The sequence below is a fragment of the Tenrec ecaudatus genome, chromosome 3, assembly GCF_050624435.1.
Source record: "Tenrec ecaudatus isolate mTenEca1 chromosome 3, mTenEca1.hap1, whole genome shotgun sequence".
NCBI lineage: Eukaryota > Metazoa > Chordata > Mammalia > Afrosoricida > Tenrecidae > Tenrec > Tenrec ecaudatus.
Genome location: NC_134532.1, coordinates 29320611 through 29346495, shown reverse-complemented (window position 1 = coordinate 29346495; position 25885 = coordinate 29320611). Strand labels below are relative to the sequence as shown.

Here is a 25885-nt window from a genome sequence, read left to right as displayed (position 1 = left end):
CAAAGGAAGCACACACAAAGAAGACAACATGGATGAGGGTGACCTTCTAAAATCAGACATTTATGTGCATCAAGAGAGTAAAAAGGGAACTCAAGCAATGAATAAAAAGCAAAAAGCTCCTGTAATTTTAAGCTGCAGAGTTGTATGTCTATTTACTGTACAATAGACTACCAGGGAAAATATTATTGCATTTTCCTTGGACATATTTTCTATCATTTCCACCTTTCAGAATTTTGAGAGATACAGTGTACCTTGACTAAGTGATTGACCAAAACTAAACCAGGAGATGGGGGACCGCAAAGCAAACCCAGAAATCTGAGTCTAGAAGAGCTCAATGTGTTGCTTCTTCGGAGTGCAGGGAGCACTCAGGAGCTCATTGAGAACATGTGTACCAAACCTGTTAGGAAAGTGATGTGCACATGGATAATGTCATGAGGGTGTCACTTAAGGAGACCCCTACTAACCACTGCTATGAAATTATCTGAGACAATCATGGCAGTCAAATTCAGAGATGGAAGTGGCTTGAACTCCTTGAACTCTTGTGCAGCTATATCACGATCTCAAGCTTAAATCGGTTAGAAAACCACCAAGAGCAGATGGTGAGATGGGGGCTTGGTAAAATGAACAGGATCAAGTGATGCTCTGCCAGTGTGCATATGAAAAGGGAACTGACACAATGATCTCCAAACGAAAAATGCTAGAGTGTCCTGTGCTTGGACCCCTGGATTTTGGTGAAAATCATGTGTATTCGTTTCAAAGCATTTGCTTATTCCCTTCAGCAAATTCTGGCCCAAAGAAGTCCAGGTGACCAATACTGAATGCTTGGATTTCCCCCCATTGAAAAACATATATTAATTTGGAGATATAAAGAGATTCTAATTCAGTAAATGGGTGGTCTCAAAACATAGTCTGGGGACAATATTTTATACTTTGTTATTGAGGCAGACTAGCAAAAGAAATTCCATTTTTGTAAGCTGCTAAGTAACTTGCCCATTCCTCCCTCCTATCTCAGAAAGTTGACTGCTAATTGGTCTTCTTGTTCTCCCTCCCCTTATGGGAAATTCTCTGCTGGTGATTAATTTTAGCATGTGCTTCCATAGGTTCTGGACACTACAATTAGTTTTGACTATTCTTCAATATATCATTTGTTCTGATTCAATATTGCTCCCTGTGATGTGATAATCTGAACGGTGTAGTTAATCATGTTATGGTAACCAGGATGTTATAGTCAATTTTGGTATTGTTTCATTCTGATAAGGAATGTACCGTGTAATGCATACTTGGTCTTCTTGAAGTTACCAGAATATTATAATCAATGCTGTAACTTGTAAGGCTCCTTAACCCTAAAGAATAGTAACATTGATTTTGCTTTCTGCTTCTATTCATGCTAGCTTAAATCTTAAACAAATGACAATGGAGTTTTTTGCATTGAAAAGATGGACTGAAACGTGGACTTAGGACTTCAACCAAGGACTCACTTTTAGATTCTAGCAGTCCAGTTATAAGTAAATAACGACTCATAAATTATGAAGACATTATAGTGGCTGCCATTTATTTGAACCTGCAACATTATGTAGAAAGAATGTGAAGGGGTTTCTGTTCTAAAACTGCATGGTTAGAGATAGTGCCACACCTTCTAGAGTCAGTAATATGAACAGTTTTCAAAAATTAGACAATCCTTGAGTTTAGGGAATAAATGTAAGGTGAGATCCATGAGCATTTGTGATGGGGCTGTGTCCAAAACACAAATGGAGAGGTTGTCCTTGGTTGGAGATGCTCACACTTCGATTGAACCAGAGCCCCCTGGGTAAGGGACATTTACAAGCGTGTCTGAGCTCATTCTCTAAATTTTGAGGATCAGTTGTATGGATGAACCTAACTTTAGTGGAAAGTGCCTACTGGGTCTCAGGAAAATGTCCTTTTGTTGAAGATCTAAAATACTGCACTTGGCTTTTCGTTTTACTCTGATTATTTTCTGAAAGGATTATATTCCATCTACTGCTCTACTGAATCTTTATACTTGAAATCAAGACTCGACTTATTGTGCATCATTTTGGATATTCCAGCAAACAAAGGTGTGTGTGTGTGTGTGGGGGTGTCTATTCAGAATCTTACATTTTTAGACACTACACAGTTAAAATATTAACTTGTCTGAAGACCAACTTTTCTTGGTGGCACATTCTTCCCTGAGACGTTATGGCACTTGAATCTCTTTACTTACATTGAGGTTGACCTCATTCATCAGGCTTTGGGATGTAGTGTGGATATTGCTTGTAGGAGTGGTGGGGTTGGTAAAGACCATGGCCCAAGGTCAGAAAAATCCTGGCTAAATAAGATTAGTAGCAGGACTACTCCTACTGGAAACATTCTTTCAGAGTCCTCAGATTATGTGTGCATAAATAAAATGCAGAGCTAGGAGTGGAGACTGTTCTTCAGGCCCAGCAACTGGTTTACCCTTTTCTGAACTGCAGAATTTTGACTGAACAGAACCCTCCACCACAATTCATTACCTCAGACTTGCATGAATTTCTGTTGGACGCTGCAGTGATTCTCAGAACCCAGAAATCTGAGGGGATCTCCTCAAGGGTGGAGTGGGTGGGAATTGGAGCTGAAAGGCTTCATTGAAGAGTTGGACCTTTGGGTCATTATCAATCCTTGGAACAAATTTGGTATTCGTGTTTCTAAAAGATGTTACTCTCACACATGGAAAACTACTAAGGACTATGAGGAGGTTAATTAAGAGGTGTCAGGATGTACAGGAAAAAATGGGTCTTGGAGAGTGTGAAGACCGAAGATGCTTTAAACAAACATCATATAGAAACCCAAGGAAGGGCAGGGGCAAAGAGGGGCTGGAAGGAGAGAACACTGGGCTCAGAAATTCTGGGCATTCTTTGACTTTTCCCACATACCTCTTGAGAAAAACCTTCTTTCATTATAGATTAACATGCATATGAGTTAAAGCAAACAGTTACCCTACAATGGGCTCATAAGGAAGAGGGGAGTCTGATCTCCATTACTTTCTGATTATAAGGACAGGGCTCCCTCATATGCAAATTATTCTTCAGACACTAAGGTCAAATTCACCATTGGTCTGGGAAAGCTATCAGTTTTCTGCAGACACGGGTGTAGGTCTCTTGGGAAAGCCCGGCTGCGGTCTGAAGATACTATTGCTGTGTGTTCTTCTGTGCCTGGTGACAGTCCCCCAAGGCAGGAGATTCAGATATCTGACCTGGGTCTATGGGGATGTTTTTGACCTCAAGTGACTGACAGGGACCATCTGTGTTTGCTTGCAGGGGTCCTGTCCCAGTGCAGCTTCAGGAGTCAGGTCCAGGATTGGTGAAGCCTTCCCAGAAGCGGTCCCTCACCTGCACTATCTCTGGTTTCTCCATCACAAGTATTGGTTACAGCTGGAACTGGATCCACAAGACCTCGGGGAAGGGGCTTCAGTGGATGAGAAACATATGGTATGATGGTGACACATATTATAAGCCGTCCTTCCAAAGCCAACTCTCCATCACCAGATACACATCGAAGAATCAGTTCACCTTGCAGCTGAGCTCCGTGACTGCTGAGGACACAGCCATGTATTACTGTGCAGGCAGCACAGTGAGGGGGAGTCAGTGTGAGCCCAGACACAAACCACCCCTGCAGGGAAGACAGTGGGCAGGAGGGGGCATGCAGGACCCTCAAAGCACAGACACCCAGCCCTAGACAAGCCCAGATGGATGACACGGAGGATTTCCTGTTGGATTTCCTCTCTTAGCTCTCAGCATCTCCAAGGATGGCTTTTCTTTTTCTCTAAATTCTCTCCTCACTGAAGGCTTGAAATAAGGAATTAGCATTTTCTGTAGCAGTACAAATACTAAACCTGACTCTGATCCTTCATTGTCATCAACGATCTTTTTCTTTCTTGACAAGCAGGTTAACATTATCATTCTCATTCTGTCTCTTAATCTAAGTTTGTTGAAGGGTCAGGTCTCTGGAGATGTCTCTCTGCATTGCTCCCTGTGGGCTGTGGGTAGTGATTGACTAAAGATCTCTAGGTCTGAGAAAATAATTGTGGTGACTTCTGGGCCTAAACTTGTGACTTGTCTTCAGGGATGCTTGCTACCCATTGTCTCCCTTGATGCAGAAACAAAGCATATGGAGACCCTTGACAGCGGGAACAGGTGCACTGCTTGGCGGAGTCCTTTGTGAGACTCCTCTTTGGAGTCATAAAGAGTCCACATTCTTTGGAAGGACACTTTTGATTTTAATAATAGCAAATGTGTCACGAGAGGAGGGAATTCCAGACTAATATCTAAGAATTCTCTTCAGAATTGAGAATAGTGAGACTTCTCACATATTTTGAACATGTTATTGGGGAACCAGTCCCGAGAGAAGAACATCCTGTTTAGTAGAGTGTCAGCAAAACAGAGGAAAATGCTCAGTTAGATGCACAGACAGAGTGGCTGCAAACATGGTCTCAAACTCAGGAGCAAGTGAGGATGGTTCAAGACTTGGCAGTTCATGTGTTTCTTCTCTGGTGCACAGTTATGGTGAGTAAAACTGACTCAAAAGCTCCCAGCAACATCCCTGATGAAGTGAGGTACAGAACATTTAGACTAATTCTGGTTAGCCCAGTAATTAACAAAAATAACTATATATGATAGTTTTTTATATTCGAAAGTGATAAATTATTTAATATATAAAATTCAATACATATACCATTCTTATTAAATTTAACTATATGACTATCAAAAATTAGGAAAACAAAGTGTAATAAATAAGTAATAAAATGATAAATAAAGATGATATATAAATATACTCTCCCTGATACCATAGTGGATGCTACATTGGAATGCTAAGTACAAGAATAGTAGTTCAAAATCACATGCAATCCAAGGGAGAGCTATAAGGCTCTAAAAAGATGTCCCAGGATTGTAAATTTTATCATTAAACTCCAAAGGGGGAAGAATATCATGGCTTAAATTGGGAGATTCTGGTGTGCAGAAAGCTGTGGGTGACAGTGAAAACTCAAAACACTTACAGGATTTACACGGTTTATAAGTCTCCAGAAACTTCCCTCTAACCATAATTGAGGAATGGGAACAACCTGGTGCTCAGACTGAGAACACTGGAGAAGGGACTAAATTAAAATGGCAAATCTGACTTGAATGATTAAAACGTTATCATTTGATCTCCCTTTTGATACCCTTTGTGCTTGATTTGGTTTTTAATATTTTCAGTGGGTTTTTTTCCAGAGATAGGTTTATTGATACTGTATTTTGTCATTGTTGGTAATCTTTTTGACTCCTGGTTAGGTCTTTTTTTATATTTAAAAATTTTTGAACCCCAGGATGGGTGAATCTACAGAGACAATAATGAGAATAAGGGTTGTGGGGGCTATGGCAGGGGATGTGGCAGGTAAAGGGAAGTTAACATAAAAGATTTCAAAATGAACAGTGTTTTGAAACGGATTGTGGTAACGATTGTACAACACTGCTTAATATGACTGAACTATAGAATAGTATGATGTTTGAAATAAATGCTCATAAAATGTTTTTAAGACAATATTAAAGGATCTTAATAGATAAACAAATGTTTTAGAATATTTTTATTTTGAAAATATTTAAAAATTACTTTTATAAAATACAGTTGCACATTCAAAAGGGAGTTCAAAATTTATATATTTTATAATACATATTTCATAGGAAAATGTGTCAATTTCTGAATGAAAGAAAAAGATTTCTGGCAGCTTGAAACAACCCTAAGGAGCAGTCTCCTCAGTCCTAGAGGGTCACTGTGAGTGTGGGTTCACTTGCTGCCAGTGGGTTATGGAATTGTGTTTCCAATTTGTATCTTATTTTGGTTGCGTTTCTCCAGTAGTTTGTTTTCTGTGTTTTTGGTATTTTGTTTAACCATATTTAATATTATTGTCAGGAATTGTTCTATTTTTCCATTATCTTGGTCTCCACAGAATTTTCTTCATGGCATTCTTATTTTATTTATGCCCTTTCATCTGTGACATCACTTATGATATCATTTATAATATCTTCATTAAGATGTTAATGGTTCACGTTGTTTATAATTTATTTACTCAAAAATCCTGTCATGGAGAATTTTACAATCGGCCCCACATCAATTTTAGAGCATCGTCCCCTGCCCCGCCATAGGTAAATTGCCTCTAAGATGGTTTATGCAATCACAATCTGTCCTAGTGCTCCCACCCCCTCCCATCTTCATTAGTTACTCCCCAAATCCCGCTTCCCTCCCGATCTTCCCCTACCTATTCCTATAGACCCTTATAGACGTTATTATCAACATGCATCCGCTCTACCTGTACTTCACTGCTGGGAGACCCAACAAAAACAAACAAACAAAAATGCGCTAAGGTGGTAAGGGTAAAAACATAATAGTATAACGACAAACATACAAACAATGTGTAAGAAGGAAAAGACCGCCAAAAATATTTAAAAAAACAGGGAAGAGGTTTCTGTCATAGAACTGGTAAGAAATGCTTGCGCCCAGAACAAATTCAAGTCTCATCTGTTTGGTGGTCCCCTGGCCGAGTGTTGAATTCAACCTTGCATAATCAGGATGACCATGGTCTCTGTCTGATAGTAAGGTTGATGGAGACTCTTGCCTGTGACTAGAGCCATCTGCCAGTGGCTCCGTCTGACCAGATGCTCTGCAGATGGGTTTGGGGCTCTCACCATCCCCATAGGCCTCCCCAAATTGGGTGTTCACAATGTGTGCTCTGATGCTCTTCTCCCCACTGTACTGATGGTTTGTAATTGCCATCTTTGGGTCACACGAGCTGCTGTGCTTTCTCAGTGTGGAGTTAGAGGACTCCTTGCTTAGATGGCTGCTTGTTTGAATACAAGCTTTTAAGTCCGCAGACACTGTTTTGATTGATAGTCAGGCACCATCTGGTTTCTTCACCACTTTTCCGTAGCACCCTTATATCAAGAGATCATTTCATTAAGCGGAGGATCAAGCAGGGCCATGATGTAAGAACGGATTGTTCTTAAGCTGGGGATAGGATTTAGTGCAAGCTCCAAACCCATTCCTTGATTTATTCTTTTATTTCCTTTTATTTGATAAAATTAAAATGATTTAACTTGGGAACCACTGCACAGGTCATATTGTTCCATAGTTCAATTCTGTCAAAACCAATTGTGCAATTTCTTGCATACTCCTACATGTTTTCCAAATGATAGGGCTCCTTCCTAGACTTCTTGAAATCCTTTCCCTTTTGATCCTCCCCCCTTTGAGCACCCTAAACTCTTGTTATACTTTATTTCCCTTCGGGCTCAACATCCCTAGGTTTCATTTTCTGAAAAATAATAAAATAAATCACACTGCTTCAACACGGTGAGCTCCAATGGCGGCACACCTCTGAGACACAGTCTAATGTAGATGAGTATAAGCAGACGGCAACAGGACAGCCATCACAGGGTTGCCAAGATAATACTTGTCTTCACACAGCACACTCGCTATACCAAGACTTGTTTGTTTGACAACCAATAGTACAGAGCTCTTGGTACAGCTGTTTTCTTCAACCCCAGACATCATGTGTTTTCCAGCTTAAATCCTCAGGTTACAGAGTCTGGGGTAGTATCCAGTTCCCCCAGTGGAGTTCCCATTTGGGGATCTCACAGATGCAGCTCTGCAGCATGACTTGTACTCTGAGAGTCAGGATTCAGTTTCCCACTGTTCTGTGACATCTGGTCTGGCTTCCCAGGTAACCCCAGAGCCCTAGGTCAGCTCTGCTATCCCAGTGCAAGTCATGAAATACCCTTCCTACCTGTTGATCCCAAGAGCACCTGCAGTCCCTCCTTCCCTCACTTGGCTGTCAGCTCCCCTTTCCCATACCCCAACAGACACACACTTAAGTTCACCCAAAATTGACTGTTCCATCCCCCCTCTTCAGTGCTGCCCACCCCCTACCATCACTAAGCCTCACCCCTTTGAGAGGGCCACCACCCTTTCCAGGGGACCTCACCCCAGATCCATATTGCTCCCACTCAGCATCCTGTCCGCTTTGCCCCCACCAATGGATCCCAGCTACCAGGAGGTCAGGAAGTGCCCTCTGGCCAAATGACCTCCACTATACTTACCTTGAACAGAGGATTTGCAGTTCATGGCACTGGTCCAGCTCTTTCCCAGGCGATCTAGTTCCCACCCAGAAGACCTGATGGCCGCAAACTTGAGCTGTGCCCTTTCTGCTACTTAAAGGCTTGAAGATAAACAGACATCTAGCTGAGAAGCAAAAAAGCCCACATGGAAGAAGCACACCAGCCTGTGTAGTCATGAGGTGCCAAAGGGACCAGGTATAAGGCATCATCCCCCCCCCAAATATATATATACACACACACACATACATACCATAGTGAATGAAGGGGCAAGTCAGAGTGGAGACCCAAAGACCATTTGTCGGCCACTGGAGATCACCTTGCAGAGGGGTCTAGAGGAGGAGATGAGTCAGTCAGGGTGCGATGTAGCACCGATGAGAATTCAGCTTTCCTCTAGTTCCTAAATGCTTTCTCTCCACCCCCCATCCCCCAACTACCATGAACCGAATTCTACCTTGCAAGTCTGGATAGAGCAGAGGTTGTACACTGGTGCATAAAGTAGCTGGAGAAACAGGGAATCCAGGGTGGATGATACCTTTAGGACCAAGGGTGTGAGGGGCGATACTGGGAGAGTAGAGGGAGAGTGGGTTGGAAAAGGGGAACCGATGACAAGGATCTACATGTGACCTCCTCCCTGATGGATGGACAACAGAAAAGGGGGTGAAGGGAGATGCCGGATAGGGCATGACAAAATAATAATCTATAAGTTATCAAGGGCTCCTGAGGGAGGGGGTAGCTGGGAGGGAGGGGAAAAACAAAAGACCTGAAGCAAAGGACTTAAGCGGAGAGCAAATGCTTTGAAAATGATTAGGGCAAAGAATGTACAGATGTCCTTTATACAATTGATGCATGTATATGGATGGATTGTGATAAGAATTGTATGAGCCCCTAATAAAATGTTTAAAAATAATAATAATAACCTCAGGGAAAAAGTTGACTTGCAGGGGTGCTAAGGCCCCACAGGAGCCTGGATACAGACTGCAGTTAGAGCTGCTGTGCTGACCACTATGGGAGCTCCACTGCCCGTGTTTTGAAATCTGCAGAGACAACTCCAGGTAACACTCCCGACCAATAGTCTGAATGCTTATGACCAGAGAAAATGTTACTGTGTGCCCCACAGAAGTTGGAAGACAGTGTAAGCCCAGGAAACACCTCTCCTGTATGTGATGGGTTGCTGTCAGCAGGGAGATCAGAATACCCATCACCTACATAGGGTACTAATCCATGTGAAGAAAAACGACCTTCTTATGATTTCTGTGGTTTCCTGTAACCTCACAAATAACCTTGTTGTTAGGAAACACTTTTATTCCAGTATTAAATATAGAATATAAAAGTATCTTTTATTCTTTCCCAAATATTCTGAAATGTTATAGGGGAAAGGAGTTTTAGGGATGACATATACTTGTTTCCCTACATGGTCAAAGGAATGACAAGATTCAGGTAGGCCTGGTCTTGATTCCATTGCATGGTAAGCATAGAGACTGTCTTTAATTTCACCAGATCATCTGTGTACTTCTGATGGTAATGGAGGTAAAGCTACATTAAACTTAAAATCTGCACAGCTGTCCGCATGATTGGTAGAGGGAAGACCTCAAAGAGAGGGCTGTGTTCTCCCAAGGACTCCACCAGCATCACTTTTCTAGTGTGAGTCCCAGAGGCAGGGGCCCCATTCAGTCCTTTCCACCTTTACATACCATGCACCTCCCACACGCAAATGCCTGACAAGAACCCAAATGAAAGCACAGCATGCATGGACTTAAATTCATATTCCTTCTCACCCGGAGAGCATTTTCTGGGTGTCATGAATCTTATCCACATGAACACGAAGCAAGTGTGGGTTTTCCTCTTTCTGGTAACTCAGGGTGGTGAGTGGTTCAGGGAGTCAAACATGAAGTCTGGGAGTGCAGTATCCGAGCACATGACTAACTGGGTTTCTATGCCCAGCTGTATAGGCCCAGGTGCAGCTACAAGAGTCAGGCCCTGGACTAGTGAGGCCCTCACAGACCCTGTCTCTCACTTGTGCTGTCTCTAGATTCTCTTTAACCAGATAACATGTAACCTGGAAAGGCTCCAGTAAAGGGTCAGGAGTGGATTGGGGTAATATGGGATAATGGGGGCACAAAATATAATCCAGCTCTCCAGTACTGAGTCAGCATCACCAGGGACACCTCCCAGAACCACATTTATTTAAAACTGAGCTCTGTGAATCCTGAGGGCACAGCTATGTATTACTGAGCAAGTTACAGTGCTGGGAAGTCAGTGTGAACACAGACACAAACTCCGTTTCAGCCGAGGCAAGGAATGAAGGCAGTGAGGCTTTCCTCTCAGAAATTGTGGTTTCCCCACCTTGTCAGCACTTCTCCAGGGACCACCTTGCATAGACTCTAGGGAAACTTCATGCATCTGACCATGCCTTCTTTTCACTGGAATAGGTTTTGTCTATCTTTCACCAGGCAGATTTCAGAGCACTATGTATTGTTCAGACCTCAGTGTACAATTCAGATACTACCTACTGTCATTTGTTGTCAAAGTTAGAAATATTTAATGCAGTAAAAAAAGATCACATTGAGTCTCAAATTTTGTCCATACCCTCAGATATATCTTCATTTTTTTCATTCTAATGTATACTCACTACTGCACATTGTGCAATAATTTCCTCTTAGAACACCCTAGAAAATATTGTCTATGCCAATACTGTTGTTAGGAGACAAATAATTATTAAAAAATTCTCAAAAAAACGAATTCAAAAGAAAAAAGTACAAAGTAAGGTAAGGTTCTTGCTTCATTTTTCTGCAGGTACATATCTATTTTTCTGACATCATTTATTGAAGATGGCATCTGCTTCCCATTTAATATTTGGGAGGCCCTTATCAAAGATCAGTTGCCTGTATGCTGATGTTTTTATTTCTGGGTCTTCAGCTCTTTGCCATTGGTCTGATTATCTGTCATTATGCCAGTACCACTCTTGACTACAGTGGCCGTAAAGTATGTGCAAAGTTCAGGTAGAGCAGGCACTCCAAATAGCCTGATCTAAATACTTCCCCTTTCCTTTGTAAAGAATGCAACCTAAATCCTGTGAAATATCTTTATTGTCTTTGAGCCAGATTTTTTTACCAGTATTTTATTGTGGCATATATCTCAATATCAAAATCTATATAAATAGCTATGTCTGTAGATTATACTTCCTTGAGCTTGTGCCCTTTCTGCTACTTTTTCCAAGTGCAGTGGGCTTAGTGGTTAAAATCCTACTGTAGTTTACTGACACTGAGAGAAACCAAGGAGGGTATTTGCAAAGTCACTATACAGCCAGAGCTTTCCTTCTGCGTGAGATCACTGGTGTGTGATGTAACATGACTTCCTGTGGAGAGTTTCCCATCTTAACTGAATTTTTATTTTTAAATTTTGTAGATTTATGTCAAGAAAGCTTAGAAACGCAGGTAAAAGTTTGTTACCCAAACCCATTACAGCTACTGATAACTATCCTACAAGAAATCATTGATGACACATGAGCTCTTCATTTTTTTAAAAGCTTTTTTATGATTTTAAAACTTTACAGAGTAAATTGGATTCCATTCAATTCATACATTAATTGAAATTCCCAAGACATACCAGCATTCTTCCCACTTCAATCCTCCTTGTGTTTTTATATTATTCATCCTTCTTTCCTATTCCTTCTTACTTTCAAAAGTTCTTATCCATAAGCAAATGCTGTCCTTTTCATTTAGTATCATTGATTTTTCTAAGGAGTGTATACCTCTCAGATGTAATTCTTACCCTCCAAGCCTGTATATTGTTGGGCTGAAATCTGAGTCAGAGGAGCGAGTACAGGTCCAAGAGTGAAGAGTCACTAGAAGCCATAATCTCGGGATTCCAAGTCTACATCAGACCAGTAAGCATGATTTAATTTATGATTTTGGTTTGTTCCAGTTTCTTCTCCCAATCGAATCAGGACCTTCTTTTGTGATCCCTTTAGAGTAATTAGCAGTGGAAGCTGGGCACCATCTAGTTCTTCTTGTCTCAGGGTTGTGGAGGCTGAGGTTCACTCTGGTCCATTCATCATCAGGATGAATTATTCCCACACATCTTCTTTACCACACTTACCACAAACATAGGGGTTTTCTCCTGTTAATTTGTAGATGTTTTGAGATTTCCTTTATGAATGAAGCCTTTGCCACATTCACCACATACATTGGGGTTTCTCTCCAGTATGAGTTCGCTGATGAACTGTGAGTCCATCCTTCCTGAGGAAGGCTTTTCCACATTGACTACATACATGGGATTTCTCTCTTATGAGTTCGCTGATGAACAGTGAGAGCAGTCTTTGTGATGAAGACTTTTCCACATTATCTACAAACATGGGATTTCTCTCCAGTATGAGTTCGCTGATGAACAGTGAGTCCATCCTTCCTGAGAAAGGCTTTTCCACATTGATTACATACATGGTATTTCTCTCCAGTATGAATTCGCTGATGAACACTGAGAGCAGTCTTCTGCATAAAGCCTTTGCCACAATGACCACATACATGGTGTTTCTCTCCAGTATGAGTTCGCTGATGAACAGTGAGTCTATCCTTCCTAAGGAAGGCTTTTCCACATTGACTACATACATGGGATTTCTCTCCAGTATGAATTAGCTGATGAACAGTGAGAGCAGTCTTCTGGATAAAGCATTTGCCACATTCACCACATACATGGGGTTTCTCTCCAGTATGAGTTCTCTGATGAACAGTGAGAGAAATCTTCTGGATAAAGGCTTTGCCACATTCACCACATACATGAGGTTTCTCTCCAGTATGAGTTCGCTGATGAACAGTGAGTCCATCCTTCCTGAGGAAGGCTTTTCCACATTGACTACATACATGGGATTTCTCTCCAGTATGAGTTCGCTGATGAACAGTGAGAGTACACTTGTGCATAAAGCCTTTGCCACATTCATCACATACATGGGGTTTCTCTCCATTATGAGTTCGCTGATGAAAAGTGAGAGAAATCTTCTGGATATAGGCTTTGCCACATTCACCACATACATGGGGTTTCTCTCCAGTATGAGTTCGCTGATGAACAGTGAGAGCACTCTTCTGGCTAAAGCCTTTGCCACATTCACCACATACATGGGGTTTCCCTCCAGTATGAGTTCGCTGATGACTAGTGAGAACATCCTTCCTGAGAAAGGCTTTTCCACATTGATCACATACATGGGATTTCTCTCCAGTATGAATTCGCTGATGAACACTACGCTTACTCTTCCTGATAAAAGCTTTTCCATATTCAGCACATACACAGGGTTTCTCTCCAAGATGAGTTTGCTGATGAACAGTAAGCATACTCTTTCTGATAAACGCTTTTCCACATTCACCACATACGTGGGGTTTCTCTCCAGTATGAGTTTGCTGATGCACAGTGAGATCATTCCTCCTGATAAAAGTTTTTCCACATATGTGGGGTTTCTCTCCAGTATGAGTTCGCTGATGAACAGTGAGAACAGTCTTCCTGAGAAAGCCTTTTCCACATTCACCACATACATGGGGCTTCTCACCAGTATGAGTTTGGTGGTGAACAGTAAGACCATCTTTCCTGAAAAAGGCTTTTCCACATTGACCACATACATGGGGTTTCTCTCCAGTATGAGTTAGCTGATGAACAGTAAGCTTACTCTTCCTGAGAAATGCTTTTCCACATTCACCACATACGTGGGGTTTCTCTCCATTATGAATATGCTGAGGAGCAGTCAGATCACTCTTCCTGGTGAAGCCTTTCCTACATTCACTGCATACATAGGACATTGCTGCCACATGAGGTTCCTGATGTCCCTTGAGGCATGATACACTGTGAAAAGTTTTCCCACATTGCAAGCATTTTCCTAGCTTTTGTCCTTCATGACTTTTTTGATAATGTTCATTGAGTTTGAACATTTTCTTGAATATTTGCCCACACTGACTACATTCATAGGTCTTATCTAGTACATCAATAATCTGCTGCTCATAGAGCACAGAGTCCTCGATGAAGGCTGTTCCACATTTATCGCCTGTGTGTGGTTTCTCAATTTCATCACAATCCTGATGCTGACTGCATTGTGACTTCATGAGCCTGGGTGGTTCACACTCAGGGAATTTCATTTCAGTACAAAATTGCTCTTGTTCAATGTGGAGAAAAGTTTTCTCATCTTCACTGAGCACACCTGACTTGTGGATTTTGTTGCTTCTGTTCTGATTTAATTCTAGAATGATTAAATTTGATTTTATAATTTTTTCATGTAATCCAAACATCTCATAAGTTTCCTTTAGAGGAAAATTATTTTTATGCTGAGAATATGTATTAAATTTATAGCATTGTTCTATTCTGTCCATGCATCTTTCACATTGCAAGTGCTCAAGCAAATGATCATCATCTTTCTGGGTTTCTATAAAAGAACAGAACATTGACTCTTTTCAACATCTTGATTTACAATGGACCCCTTAAAAAATGCATTGATTTAAAGTAGATCTTTAGTGACAACCCTCTTATATGAATATAAATAAAACACTATGCTTACTGTTTATTGCCCATTGGACAAAATACCATCATGTAAACAATCCAAATGATAAAAACAGTTATTATAGAAATCAGGTTGGATATGAAAGTGATGAATGGACACAGATTTGATATATGCTTAAAGATGTACATGAAAACATACAACAAACATAGCGGAAGGACGAGATTGAGACCAATAGACCACAGGAGTGAGAAGACTTGCTAATTCCAGTTGGTAGAGGTTAGATGTATCCATTTCATCAATCTAAATGAAAAACAACTAAGTACTAGATAAAGTTGGGAATGTGAAACATGTCGAATGTCCTACTTGGGAGAAAACCATTTTTACAGGTATATATGAAAGGGATTATGGCACAGAAACACATTCTTTATGTTCATGGAGTCTGTATTCTAGCTCACAGCACTCATCTTACAGTGTTGTTCTGTGGTGGCGTGCAGGTTGCTGTGATGCCAGAAGCACTGCCACCCAGTGTTTCAAATACAAGCAGGACCACCCATGGTGCACAGGTCTTAGTGGATTCTCCAGAAATAGGGACTGGGAGGAAGACCTGGTGATCGACTTCTGGAACATGAACCCCTCAGGTTTAATGGCAATGAAATAACACTGAGGAAGTACTAAATCCTTAAAGTACACTCAACAGTACTGATGTGGATGGAGGATGAGCTTTGGGGACCTTAAGTGCTTGACATGCCATGACTGAAAATGAGAAAAAAAATAGCTGCTAACATCCTCTAATTGGAAAATGGCACACATGCAATATTTTCATGAAAATTTTGTAAGTTGTCAAAACAAAATGGAATGGTAAAATTTGATAGTGTATGCATTATTCAGCTTTAATAGACTGGTACTGGCTATTTTTAATTAGATAATCAAGTAGTTTATAAAGCTGAGATTGACAAAATTCAAGAAGATTGTCATCATATTCATTATCCAAAAAAACACTTCAATATTTTCCCTGATGTATAATTTTGTCCGTGGTAGGCTAATATTCATATGCCTGCCAGCAAGACCAGTTAGTCCAAGTGTTATTTAGTTTTGTGCACCAATTAAAGCAAACATAGAAGCATTCACTAAGTTGGAGAAGAGTCCCAGTCAAATTCTCTAATTAAATATCGCCACAATATCCTCTCATTATAGTGCTACCTTAATGATACTTCATACATGCACATGACTAATTATTACCTGCCAGCAGCTGAAAGTACAAAAGCAGACATGTTGTTGTTATTGTTCTCCCCACTCAGGAGACAGTTACTCCACTCCACCTACTCTCAGCACTGGTCTTAAGTTGCTCATCCAATTATTTCAGGATCTCCCGGGTAAAGATCTGCCTACTTTGTTAGGCAGGTAGGTGTCTGCCTATGTGTGTGTGGGGGGGGGGGGGTGGGCTGCATGCTCTGAGATTACATAAACTGGTGAAAGAATGCAAGGCCTTTTTATTTCTGCTCTTCAATTACACAACTGTCCTTTAGGACCCAACCAGAGGGCATTTAAGAGACAAAGTGATAATTGATACCTTGAGTGACAGCAACAAAGGGAACCTGATTGCTTTTAAAGCTAGGCATCTTTCAGCTGAGTAGAAGAAGTCAGGCGCCTGTAGCAGCTGTATACTAACAACTTACTGGAGGGCAGTTGTGGGGAAAACTCTATGTGGAGATTGTGCATTAGCAGTTCTAGCTTTGGGGCTTGTGGAGGCTTTCTGCCAACACTAGTACTGGTCTTCCAAGTCCTGTATTCAGGAGTATAGAGATAAGGCTGCTTACACTTTCATCCAGGTTCTGTTTTCCACAACAATGAAATTGAGGGGAGAAGGGGAGAAGGGATAAAGGAGAGCTGATATCAAGGAATTCAAGAAGAAAATGTTTTCAAATGGTGGTAGCAATTGTACAGTACTGCGCCATGTAATTGAACTATGGGAAGTTATGATATCTATAAGAGCTCGCAATAAAATATTTTAAAAAATATATTGAAAAATTTACATGAATTTTTCAGCCTGACATTGATCAACCATACAATCATGTACACTGATGAATGTAAAATTTGGGGAAAGTATCAGTAATTGGAAAATGTGATCTTAGTCACAGAAATGACACACAAGTTTACTGATAAAATTTTGAGACTAATGATGAATTCATAGCAAATTCCTTACTAAACACCAGAAATGGAAACTATACATATGGAGCTTTCAGAATGGAACAAATGAAAATCAAATCAACCACATCTAAAAAAAAAAAATGGTGGTGACGCTTATTAGTCAAAACACGCCCATGGGTTAACTGTGGAACAGATCATAAATTGCTCAAATCCAAGTAGAAGCTATCCAAAGTAGCTAGAGCACAAAGCTTAGAGACTATGTAAAGAATAAACTTGAGGAATAAAAGACTGACTGAAGACTAATGACAGAGAGCAGATGGGATGTGGGATGACATGAAAGCCAACTTCCATATGGAAACCAAAAGGCTACTCAAAAGACAGAAAAGAAAAGAAAGCAATATTGAATATACTATGCATTGTTTGAATAACTAATAAAATCTATTGGAATATGTTGCAAAAATGTTCTTTACAAGCAGCAACGGTCATCTTTCGTGTATTGGACCTGTTAAGAAGGGGTGGGCCTAAGAAGACACACTGTATACTAAGGAATCTACAGCAAACATGTGCTTAATGAAAAAAGCAAGAATATAAGATGTTAAAAATGCCCTTTCCACTTAGAAAATTACTAGAGGAATAGACAACTTAAAATAAAAATCTTACAGGTACAAAAATATTGAAGGTACAGTGCTAAAGTATGTTCTAAGCTGATAACAATTTTCTTGTTAGGAAGATGATTTTAGATACCTAAAAATAACAGAAGTCATAAATGTGTTTTAACAAGAGGAATAAAATATGGAGAAACATGTCTGTTAAAGAATTCCAACAGAGCAGGCAATTTGACCATCTCTCTAAGAAAACAGAAAGAACAGATGTCACCTGCATGAAGAAAACTTTAAAGGAACAGGACAACGAATGAGAAAATGGACACCAAAACCTTCAGAGAAACTCCAAGGGGGGAAGCTAAGGAAGCCCAAAGGAGACCGTTTATGATGGGAGTTCAAGATGCAAGACGGTGCTGCATACTGCAAATGGCAATCCATTCTGACTCAGTAGGGGAGGAATGTGCTGTATTCAGAGGAGTTATAAATTCAGAGTTCTCTGTTTGGAGAGAGGCGTGCAAGACAGATTTTCATAGTAAAGTGGAAACATAAAAGAAGGGAAAATTTCAGAATGTTAAAGAAAATTATGGAAGCAAACATACAATAGTGGAAAACAAGAAAATGGAAATCTAATCTCATAAGAGCTACAGGTGTACTTCTCTCAACATCTAGGACAAGTGAACTCTCACATTCAAAGTAGCACACACTTTTATGCATTTTTGGACCCCTATCATAGATATGAGGCCTTCTCCCTGTTGAATCAACTACCCCAGCCAATTCCCCTTAAGGTATTTTGACCATGCCTCTGAGGAAATTCCATTATACCTTGCGTCAAATACCAAACACAGTTCTCTTGTTTCAATCGAAAGGTTCTGGGTTGACAACTCGATAACCTGTTTATGAGAAATTACTGAATCTTAAGACACCAACATTAATGTAAAGCTTGTAAAGTCTGCAGAATTTTGTATTTTTAGGAAAATAATGCTCAAAGGAACAAAGTAAATAGTGTTCTCTCAAGGGCAGAAGACCTAACCCACTAACCTAGGATGAGACAATGCAATGAGAATCTACCTCTTTGAGAATACCACAAACACCGCAAAGTTTTAACATATAAGACAGGAAAAGCCAGTGACGAGGTCAATGACTTGAGAGTTCTCCTCACCAATGGAAACCAGGTTGTGATAGTTCTCCAACATCACATCCTGATACAGGGTTTTCTGAGCAGGGTTCAGGAGCTGCCATTCCTCCCGGGTGAACTTTACAGCCACATCGTTGAATGTCAGTGGTTCCTGTAGTAAGGGGAGTTTATTTAATGGAGTATTTTACACTTGAAGATTTTAAAAATATATCTTACAATAAAGAAAGCAAAACAGTAATAAAACTGTTGCGGTAGCTCATTCCATAATGTGTCATTAACTGAGGACATGGCAGACAATATTTCACCTTGTTTCTACATTCACGACCATCGGCCCAGAAAACTAGGCCTATTTTTAGAAAGATCTCCAGTGTTCTGAGAAATGTTTTCAAATACATATTCTCCAGGTCAAATAATGTGCCCCTTACAATAGCTAGCTCTACATTAAGGAGCAGATTTAAAGAAGCTCCCATAGTAGATGAATCACTTCTGTGCCTGGCTACTTCACTATGCAAGAAAGTTATCTGGAGGTCCGAGCAATGAGGTTCTAGAGCCAGCCCAACATAAATATAGCAAACACCTGGGAGGGCACAGGGCCGGTTTGAAGTCAACTAACACTAGGTTAAGATGGTAACTCAGCATCTTGATTGTTTATAATTTTACCCACTTGAGATATGACCCATTAACTATGTACATGCTAACTGCATGACATGAATGCCTTATGGAAAGATCTGTAAGCTCCATTATATATACCCATTGGAAAATATATTCACTCCCTCAGGTCTGACATGGGAAGAGAGCCCCTGTGTCCGGCTGTCTGCTCTCTGTCTTTTAATATTTGCCACAACTGCAATGTCACTCCGAGGATAACTTTTGGAGTGTTGGGGACCCCAGTGTCCGAAAATAATGCACCCCCTCATAAAATAAGAATTTCGAGGTCCAGTAACATTATTTGAATGTTCTAGAAATAGCTCAGCTTTATAATCACTCAAAGTAGATAAACACCTGTTTGTTATTAAATGGAATTAGGGTTTCTAACGGCATCACCATTATAAGAGGCTCGGTACCTTTAGTGGCAACATGTACTGGGAACAGTGCAGATGGGGGCGGTCAAACATACCTCAACTCTCCAACATTTTCTGTCAACACTAAAAAAAGACAGTCCTTCCACACCACTCTGTCTCACTTCTGGGTTTGATAATCTGTTGCTGTGGTCACACAACACTCAATAGATCAAAGTGGTCTATTAATGAACAAGGTACAACTCGGGATCAGGAAAAAGAAGCCATAACTCAGAACCAAGATCAGAATGTTCACAGACATTATCTCCCTTCCTAAATGCAGAACAACTTTCTAAGTTCTTAATGGCCACCTTAGGACAAGCTCCTCTTGACAACCTTAGGACAAATTCTCTCAGCCACCTTTGGACCGAATTACCTTAACTTTAATTGCAAGGTCCTCTTGAACCTGCCATCTTTCACTACATGCTCCCCAAGGGGGTCCTCCTAGTTCTGTTGGGTGGATCTCTGGAGCCTTCCTAACCTTGGCTAGGCAGGGAAGGTGCTGGTTGGCCCAATAAGCCATCATATTAAGAGGGAGAGAGAGAACTGCCTGCAGGCATGGATTGAGAAAGACAGTGAGGCATTATCCTGTCATTTGAGCTGCTGATTTGGGGTTGTTAGCCGCTGCAGCCACACAGTTCAGAAGGAATCCATGGATTAGGGATTTGCAGCTTCCAGATATTCATGAGCCATTTCTTTGAATGACAACTGCGAGCCGCCTGTGTGAACTTACTTGAAAGTTTCCTCCACTCCATGAGCCAAAAGCTTGTTGGTCTGACCTTCCCATTTGGGTTCCTCAGCCCCTGCAACCTATTATCGGACCAGATTCAACAACTTCACCTTGTGAGGCAGTGTACTGTTGTCCTGGTGATCTGGTTCATCAGCCTTTGCAAACACATCAATGAGGAGAACCTTCCAGACCAGCGGTTCTCAATCTATGGCTCTCAACCCCTTTGGGGGTCTAATGACACTTTCACAGGGGTCTCCTAAGACCAGTGGAACACACATATTTCCAATGGTCTTAGGAACCAAGATACCGCTCCTCCTCTATCTTTATCCAGGCAAGTCCACTCACATGCAGATACGCCCACATATGAGTACCGGGTGTGAAGACTATTACCCATGCTACACATGCTTCAAAACAAAATTTCATTTTTTTGTCATTAGAAAGAATTATTTCACAACATAATGACATATTGTTTTGTGATTAATCACTATGCTTTAATTATGGTCAATTTGTAACAATGAAAACACATCCTGCTTACATTATAATTCATAACTGTAGCAAAATTATACTTATGAAGTAATAACGAAAATAATTTTATGATTTGTGGTCATAACGTGAGAAACTGTACTAAAAGGTTGCGGCAGTAGGAAGGTTGAGAACCACTGCTCCAGAGTGATACCTGACCTATGGATTTGGGACTCACCAGCTTCCACACCTTGAAGAGGGATTTATTTACTTGATGGCTATTTAGTTTTGTGAGATACAGCAGGGCAAATCATGGAGCATCCTGAAGCTCTATCTCATAGGGACAGGTCTACTGCTGGTCCTGCAAAATGAACTGTAATACTCATGGATCAAGAGCTATACCAATGAAGATAATGACCAGGGCACATGGGACACAGTGACAGAGCCAAAAAAGAGCTTTCCAGCCAAGATCGAGGAACAGGCCAGCAAAAACCAGAGGACAATCTCAATAACGCGCTGATATAGATGAACTGATAAAGATGGAACAAAGAAATGAGCCTATATTCAGAAGGCACAGTGTCTGAGAGGGACACAGAGAACAGGCCTGCTCTGAAGGAGCGCAAATCTGCCTACATGTTTCCTTAACATGAATCCCAATGTCTATCCTATTGATTCTGTTAGCAAGTTACATTTTGTTACTTAATAAAACTTGTGCCTGTGATTCTGGACTGTAATTTCTATGTGGCCACTGCAAAAAATTAATGATCTGCGAAGGAGAGAATTGTGTAAATATAACTGCTGTCAGAACTGGAAACCCATTGGAGGGTAGATTTACGTTTAAGTTCTGCCTCACATGAATCAGGGCTGATGCTGATGGATGGTTCTCTCTCCTACATCTCTAATTAGAGGAAGTGAGAAGCCATCAACCATTTTAAAATTAGTATTCCTACAAGGCCCATTTCAGAGGCATTAATGAGAATGCTGCAGTTTGGGATATTATTCAACACCACCTTCAGAAAGAACCATTACGGAAACTCACTCAGACAAAAAAAAAACCCGTGGAATAACGGACTCTCCTAAAGAAGTGATCTTATTTCTCCTTAAAAACTTAGCATAGTGTTAAATTTGAATGATTCTCATGGGTTGGCCATAAAATAATGAATTATCAGTTGAAAGCTAATATCATCCAAAGAATCCTTAGTGATGTATTATGTTCAATGTCAGTAGTTTAGTGTTATTCCTGTGATCAACATATTCCTAATCTTCTCCATCCCAATGTTGAAGTAAGAGTAAAAGTTCATCTCTAACTTCTACTACTTCAAATTTCCACTATCCAGTGAACTGAATCAGTATTATACAGGCTTCTACACTTCTAGTAAGTAATACAGAAAAGGAAAAAATGCATCAGAATTACCTGAGTCTTGGTCATTTTCTTTGGTCCTTGTAACACTGCCAGCAACTGGGATGTTCTATGTTTTTCTTATCTGTATCAGCTCCAATGATGCTCATGAATTTCAGCCTCTCAGGAGGACATCCCAGAAATAATAATACCCAAACCAGGCACTTCTTCCTTCTTCCTCTAAGCTGCTGGTTGGTGAAAATCTGCAGGCTGATGGGAGGATACAATGTGAGTAGTTTAGGTCCAGATGCTGTAAGTGTTCCTGTCCATCTTCTTAACACAGTCCCCAATACTGTTAACGGTCTCCTTATTGAGTGACAGAAAACATCTTAATACCATGAGCAATAAAAGCTAAAACTCATAATTTTCAGACTTATGTGTAAAAGATGACTTTATAATAAATAGAGATTGGGTAATCAAATACACATGTCAAAAATAAGAAACAACCTGGACCGCTACCTCAAAACACATGAAATATCAATTCCTTACTGTGTGACTCTCAAGGAGAATGACAAATCAATGAACCTTTATGATGATTATGTTAATTAAAGAATCTGGAAAATTTGAAATGGGCTATATAAAGAACTATTTAAAACTGAATGCTGTTTTTCTAGAGCTGTAAATTCTACAATCACTTTAGAAACACTTTAAAACTCACCATCAAGTAGAGTTACACATATAAGCAACGATAGGACACAAGAGAACGGTTCACAGTGTTCCCGAGACTATAGAGGCACTACAGGCAGCTAATGGGTTAGCAGTCCTACACTTAACACTTGTCAAAAACCACAGCTCCATATTAAACACATATATCACCTATTAGTTTGAAATTCATATATATATATGTAGAAGTATACATTCCCCCATAGTGAGTGCACTTTTGAACTCCAAGACAAAGAACATTTTTATTGTAGCATTATTTGCAGTAACTCAATGCAGTTAGTTGCCTGTAAATCTTTCTAGTGATGGCCCCTTAACTCCTTCCAAATATTTAGGTGGGTGTGTCATCCGTCAATGTGATTGAGGAAAAGGAGATCTGGTGGCATAGTGGTTACTGTTGGGCTTCTAATAGCAAGGTCAGCAGTTGGAAACCACCAATTTCTCCTAGAAAGAAAGATGGGATTTCTTCTTTCACGAGTGACATGGCTTTCTAGTCCACTAAAGAGTGACAGTCTTGGAAACCCACGTGGGGCAGTTGTACCCTGTCATACAGGCTCGCTATGAGTCAGTGTTAACTTGATGGCAGTGAGTTTGGTTTTTTTTGTTTAAGAGAATTGTGAAAATTGCCAAACAATAGATTGCTACCCTTGAGACTTGGGGCTATGCAAGTAAGCTGCCTGAAAACCCAACCTGGAAATGAGTCACATTGGACGTCTGTTAGGTTTAACTGAGGCATTTCTCAGACAGAAATTGGGATCTCACTACCATCAAAAAAAAAAAAAATGAGAGAGCCAGGAGAAGGGGCCTTTGGATCTCAGATTCTTGCATTGAAACTCTTCAGTGTAGAAGACAGAGAGCTGTGACACAAGAGAGCAAGTGATGGGGAGAAGCAGCAACAGAGACATGGTGGCAGCAGAACCAAGAGACTGAGACAGAGCAGTGCAATTGCCAGGCCACGGAATAAGAGAGCTGAGTGCCTCTGGGCAGGAGGTTAATACGTGAAGTGGCATACATCTGAGTATTTATCTGGGGAACCAGATCTGCCAACGTACACAGAACTAAAAGACCTTTGTAACACTTGCCCATTCAGGACAGAAGCCAAGGGGCTGCAGGGCCGCACTTTAGCTGCAGGTATGGCTGTCAAGATGCTGTCCCAAAGTAGAACTGTATCTTGAGTTATTTAGGATCCAAATTGTGTGTTAGAGAACAAAAGTTACCCCTATGGCAAATATAATTTAAGGAGAACATTTACTGAACTTTAAGAGAAAACAAAACACACACACACACACACACACACACAACCGGATGGATAAGGGAGACCACTAGCACGAGGTCAAAATAACACCTGAGGATTCACAGCCTGGACCCTGGATAACAGGGCATAGAACAAAAGGCATGTCACAGATCATGACTGGTGGTAGATCAATACATCACAGGTACAGGTGGGACTTCAGAAGCAGGAAAGGGACCATGACTAGGACATGTACCTTATTCAATAGAAGAACTTACAAGACTGCTCCAGGACCTTTATACAAAGCCAGTCAAGCAAGACTCGACAATGTCCCTTGTTCTGTCCTCAGTAAGGTGACCTCCATCAGGCATACACCGAGGCAGGCCCGCGGAGAGGGCTGGCTGCAGAGGAGTGCGGGCAATCTACTTTCTCACGCATTCTTCCGGAGGGGGAGATGATCTATATCCTTGGTTAATGATCAGAGAGAATTTAATGGCGGCTTAATCAAAGTGGGGACGCAGCAAATGGACACTGAGTTATCACTGTCATCAGCAACCCAAACCTAAAACCCCACTGACTGCCATCGAGTGGATTCCGATTACAGCGACCCTTTAGGAGCAGTTGGACCTGCCCCGGGTGGGTTCCCGAGACTGTAACTCTTGACAAGAGTAGAAACCCTGCTTTTCTGTCCAGATGTGGCTTGTATTTCTGAACTGCTGACCTTGCAGTTAGCAGCCCAATCTGTAACCACTGAGGCCACCACTTTTTGCAAATTGGAGCGCTCAGAATTTAAGAAGCTCTAATACAATTATAAGCGGTTGTCCATCCAGTGAATTCTGTCGTTCAGGGAGAGGTGCAAAGCCCTCTGGCCCTGATGCGCAGGACAGCCCGGCGATTGTGGTGGGCGCTCTCCCTGTCGGACCCCAGAAAGCATGGCTCCCGCCTGCTGCCCACCGAGCTCCTCTGCTCCGCCTTGCCCTCAGGAGCCCGGGTCCTGACGCCGCACGTCGGCGCGTCGCTCGCCCTGTTTCAGAGACAGAAACACACTTGTTCTCCTCTCTCACCGTCGTCCCGACAACTTACACTTACTTCCCAAAGGCACCACCGCCCCGCCGGTGCACAGGACCCTCCTCAAACTCCCGCCACAGCTCCTGGACGACCGGAACGCAGAGCGTGACTATGGCGGCCGCCGAGGGCCGAAAAAGACGCACTTCCGGCCCCGCCCTTCACAGACTTGATGGAAGCCGCCATGCTTAGATACTATCCGTACAAAAGGAAAGCATGTGTGCGTTACTTTCCGTAAAAGAGGAAAGGGTGGGTGGGTATATGTTTATGTGTGTCTCCCACTTGTTCTAATTTCATACACCTTATTTGCATGGCCTTACCCATTCTTTTATTGAGAAGGACAAAGCAGTGGACAGAAAGGCCATATAAAAGCAATCCATCACTCCACATTGGTTCATGAGGTTAGTCACTCACTTTCAAATATAGATGCAATCTTTCCGCTGTGAAATATCAACTAGTTTTGAAATTTTATTGCCTGGGATCCTTTAAATTTTGATTTCACGGATTTTCATATATTTTTTCAACATATATATGTATATATACGCACATACACAATTCCCATTATACTTTACATTTTCATTATATAGTCATAGCTATAAAACAGGAAGTCTTGGTCTGAGGATGTTCAATTTGGTAGGGTGGTAACACATGTCTAGGTAACACATGAAATGTGATCAATATAAATAAAAAACAGGATTGTAAATTTTAAGGTTTGTATTTTTAAATCGTCACAAAGTAGTGCCATTAAGTTATTGCTAATTTATTTAGGAATGAAAACTGAAAAAAATTTAAGGAATTTGTAA

The 25885-nt window shown here is 41.0% G+C and overlaps 1 protein-coding gene and 1 long non-coding RNA gene across 3 annotated transcripts in view; both read right to left on the bottom strand.

Annotated features, from left to right (window-relative positions):
• Nucleotides 1-25179, bottom strand: part of LOC142443324 (uncharacterized) — a 43321-nt gene extending 18142 nt beyond the window's left edge. Inside the window, exons 1-4 of one of the 2 annotated variants that reach the window (XR_012783507.1) lie at nucleotides 25107-25179; nucleotides 22142-22336; nucleotides 18502-18628; nucleotides 8371-8449 (exon numbers count right to left, since the gene is read on the bottom strand). This is a non-coding gene — a long non-coding RNA (uncharacterized LOC142443324). Of the gene's footprint in view, nucleotides 1-8008; nucleotides 8450-18501; nucleotides 18629-22141; nucleotides 22337-25106 lie in introns of those variants that run through there. The other variant, XR_012783506.1, reaches the window with a different exon arrangement.
• LOC142442565 (uncharacterized) lies at nucleotides 11685-15006 on the bottom strand. The gene has a single exon (XM_075543658.1). The coding sequence runs from the start codon at nucleotides 14534-14536 to the stop codon at nucleotides 12461-12463; it is 2076 nt and encodes a 691-aa protein (XP_075399773.1). The 5' UTR covers nucleotides 14537-15006; the 3' UTR covers nucleotides 11685-12460.
• Nucleotides 25180-25885: the final 706 nt, after the last annotated feature.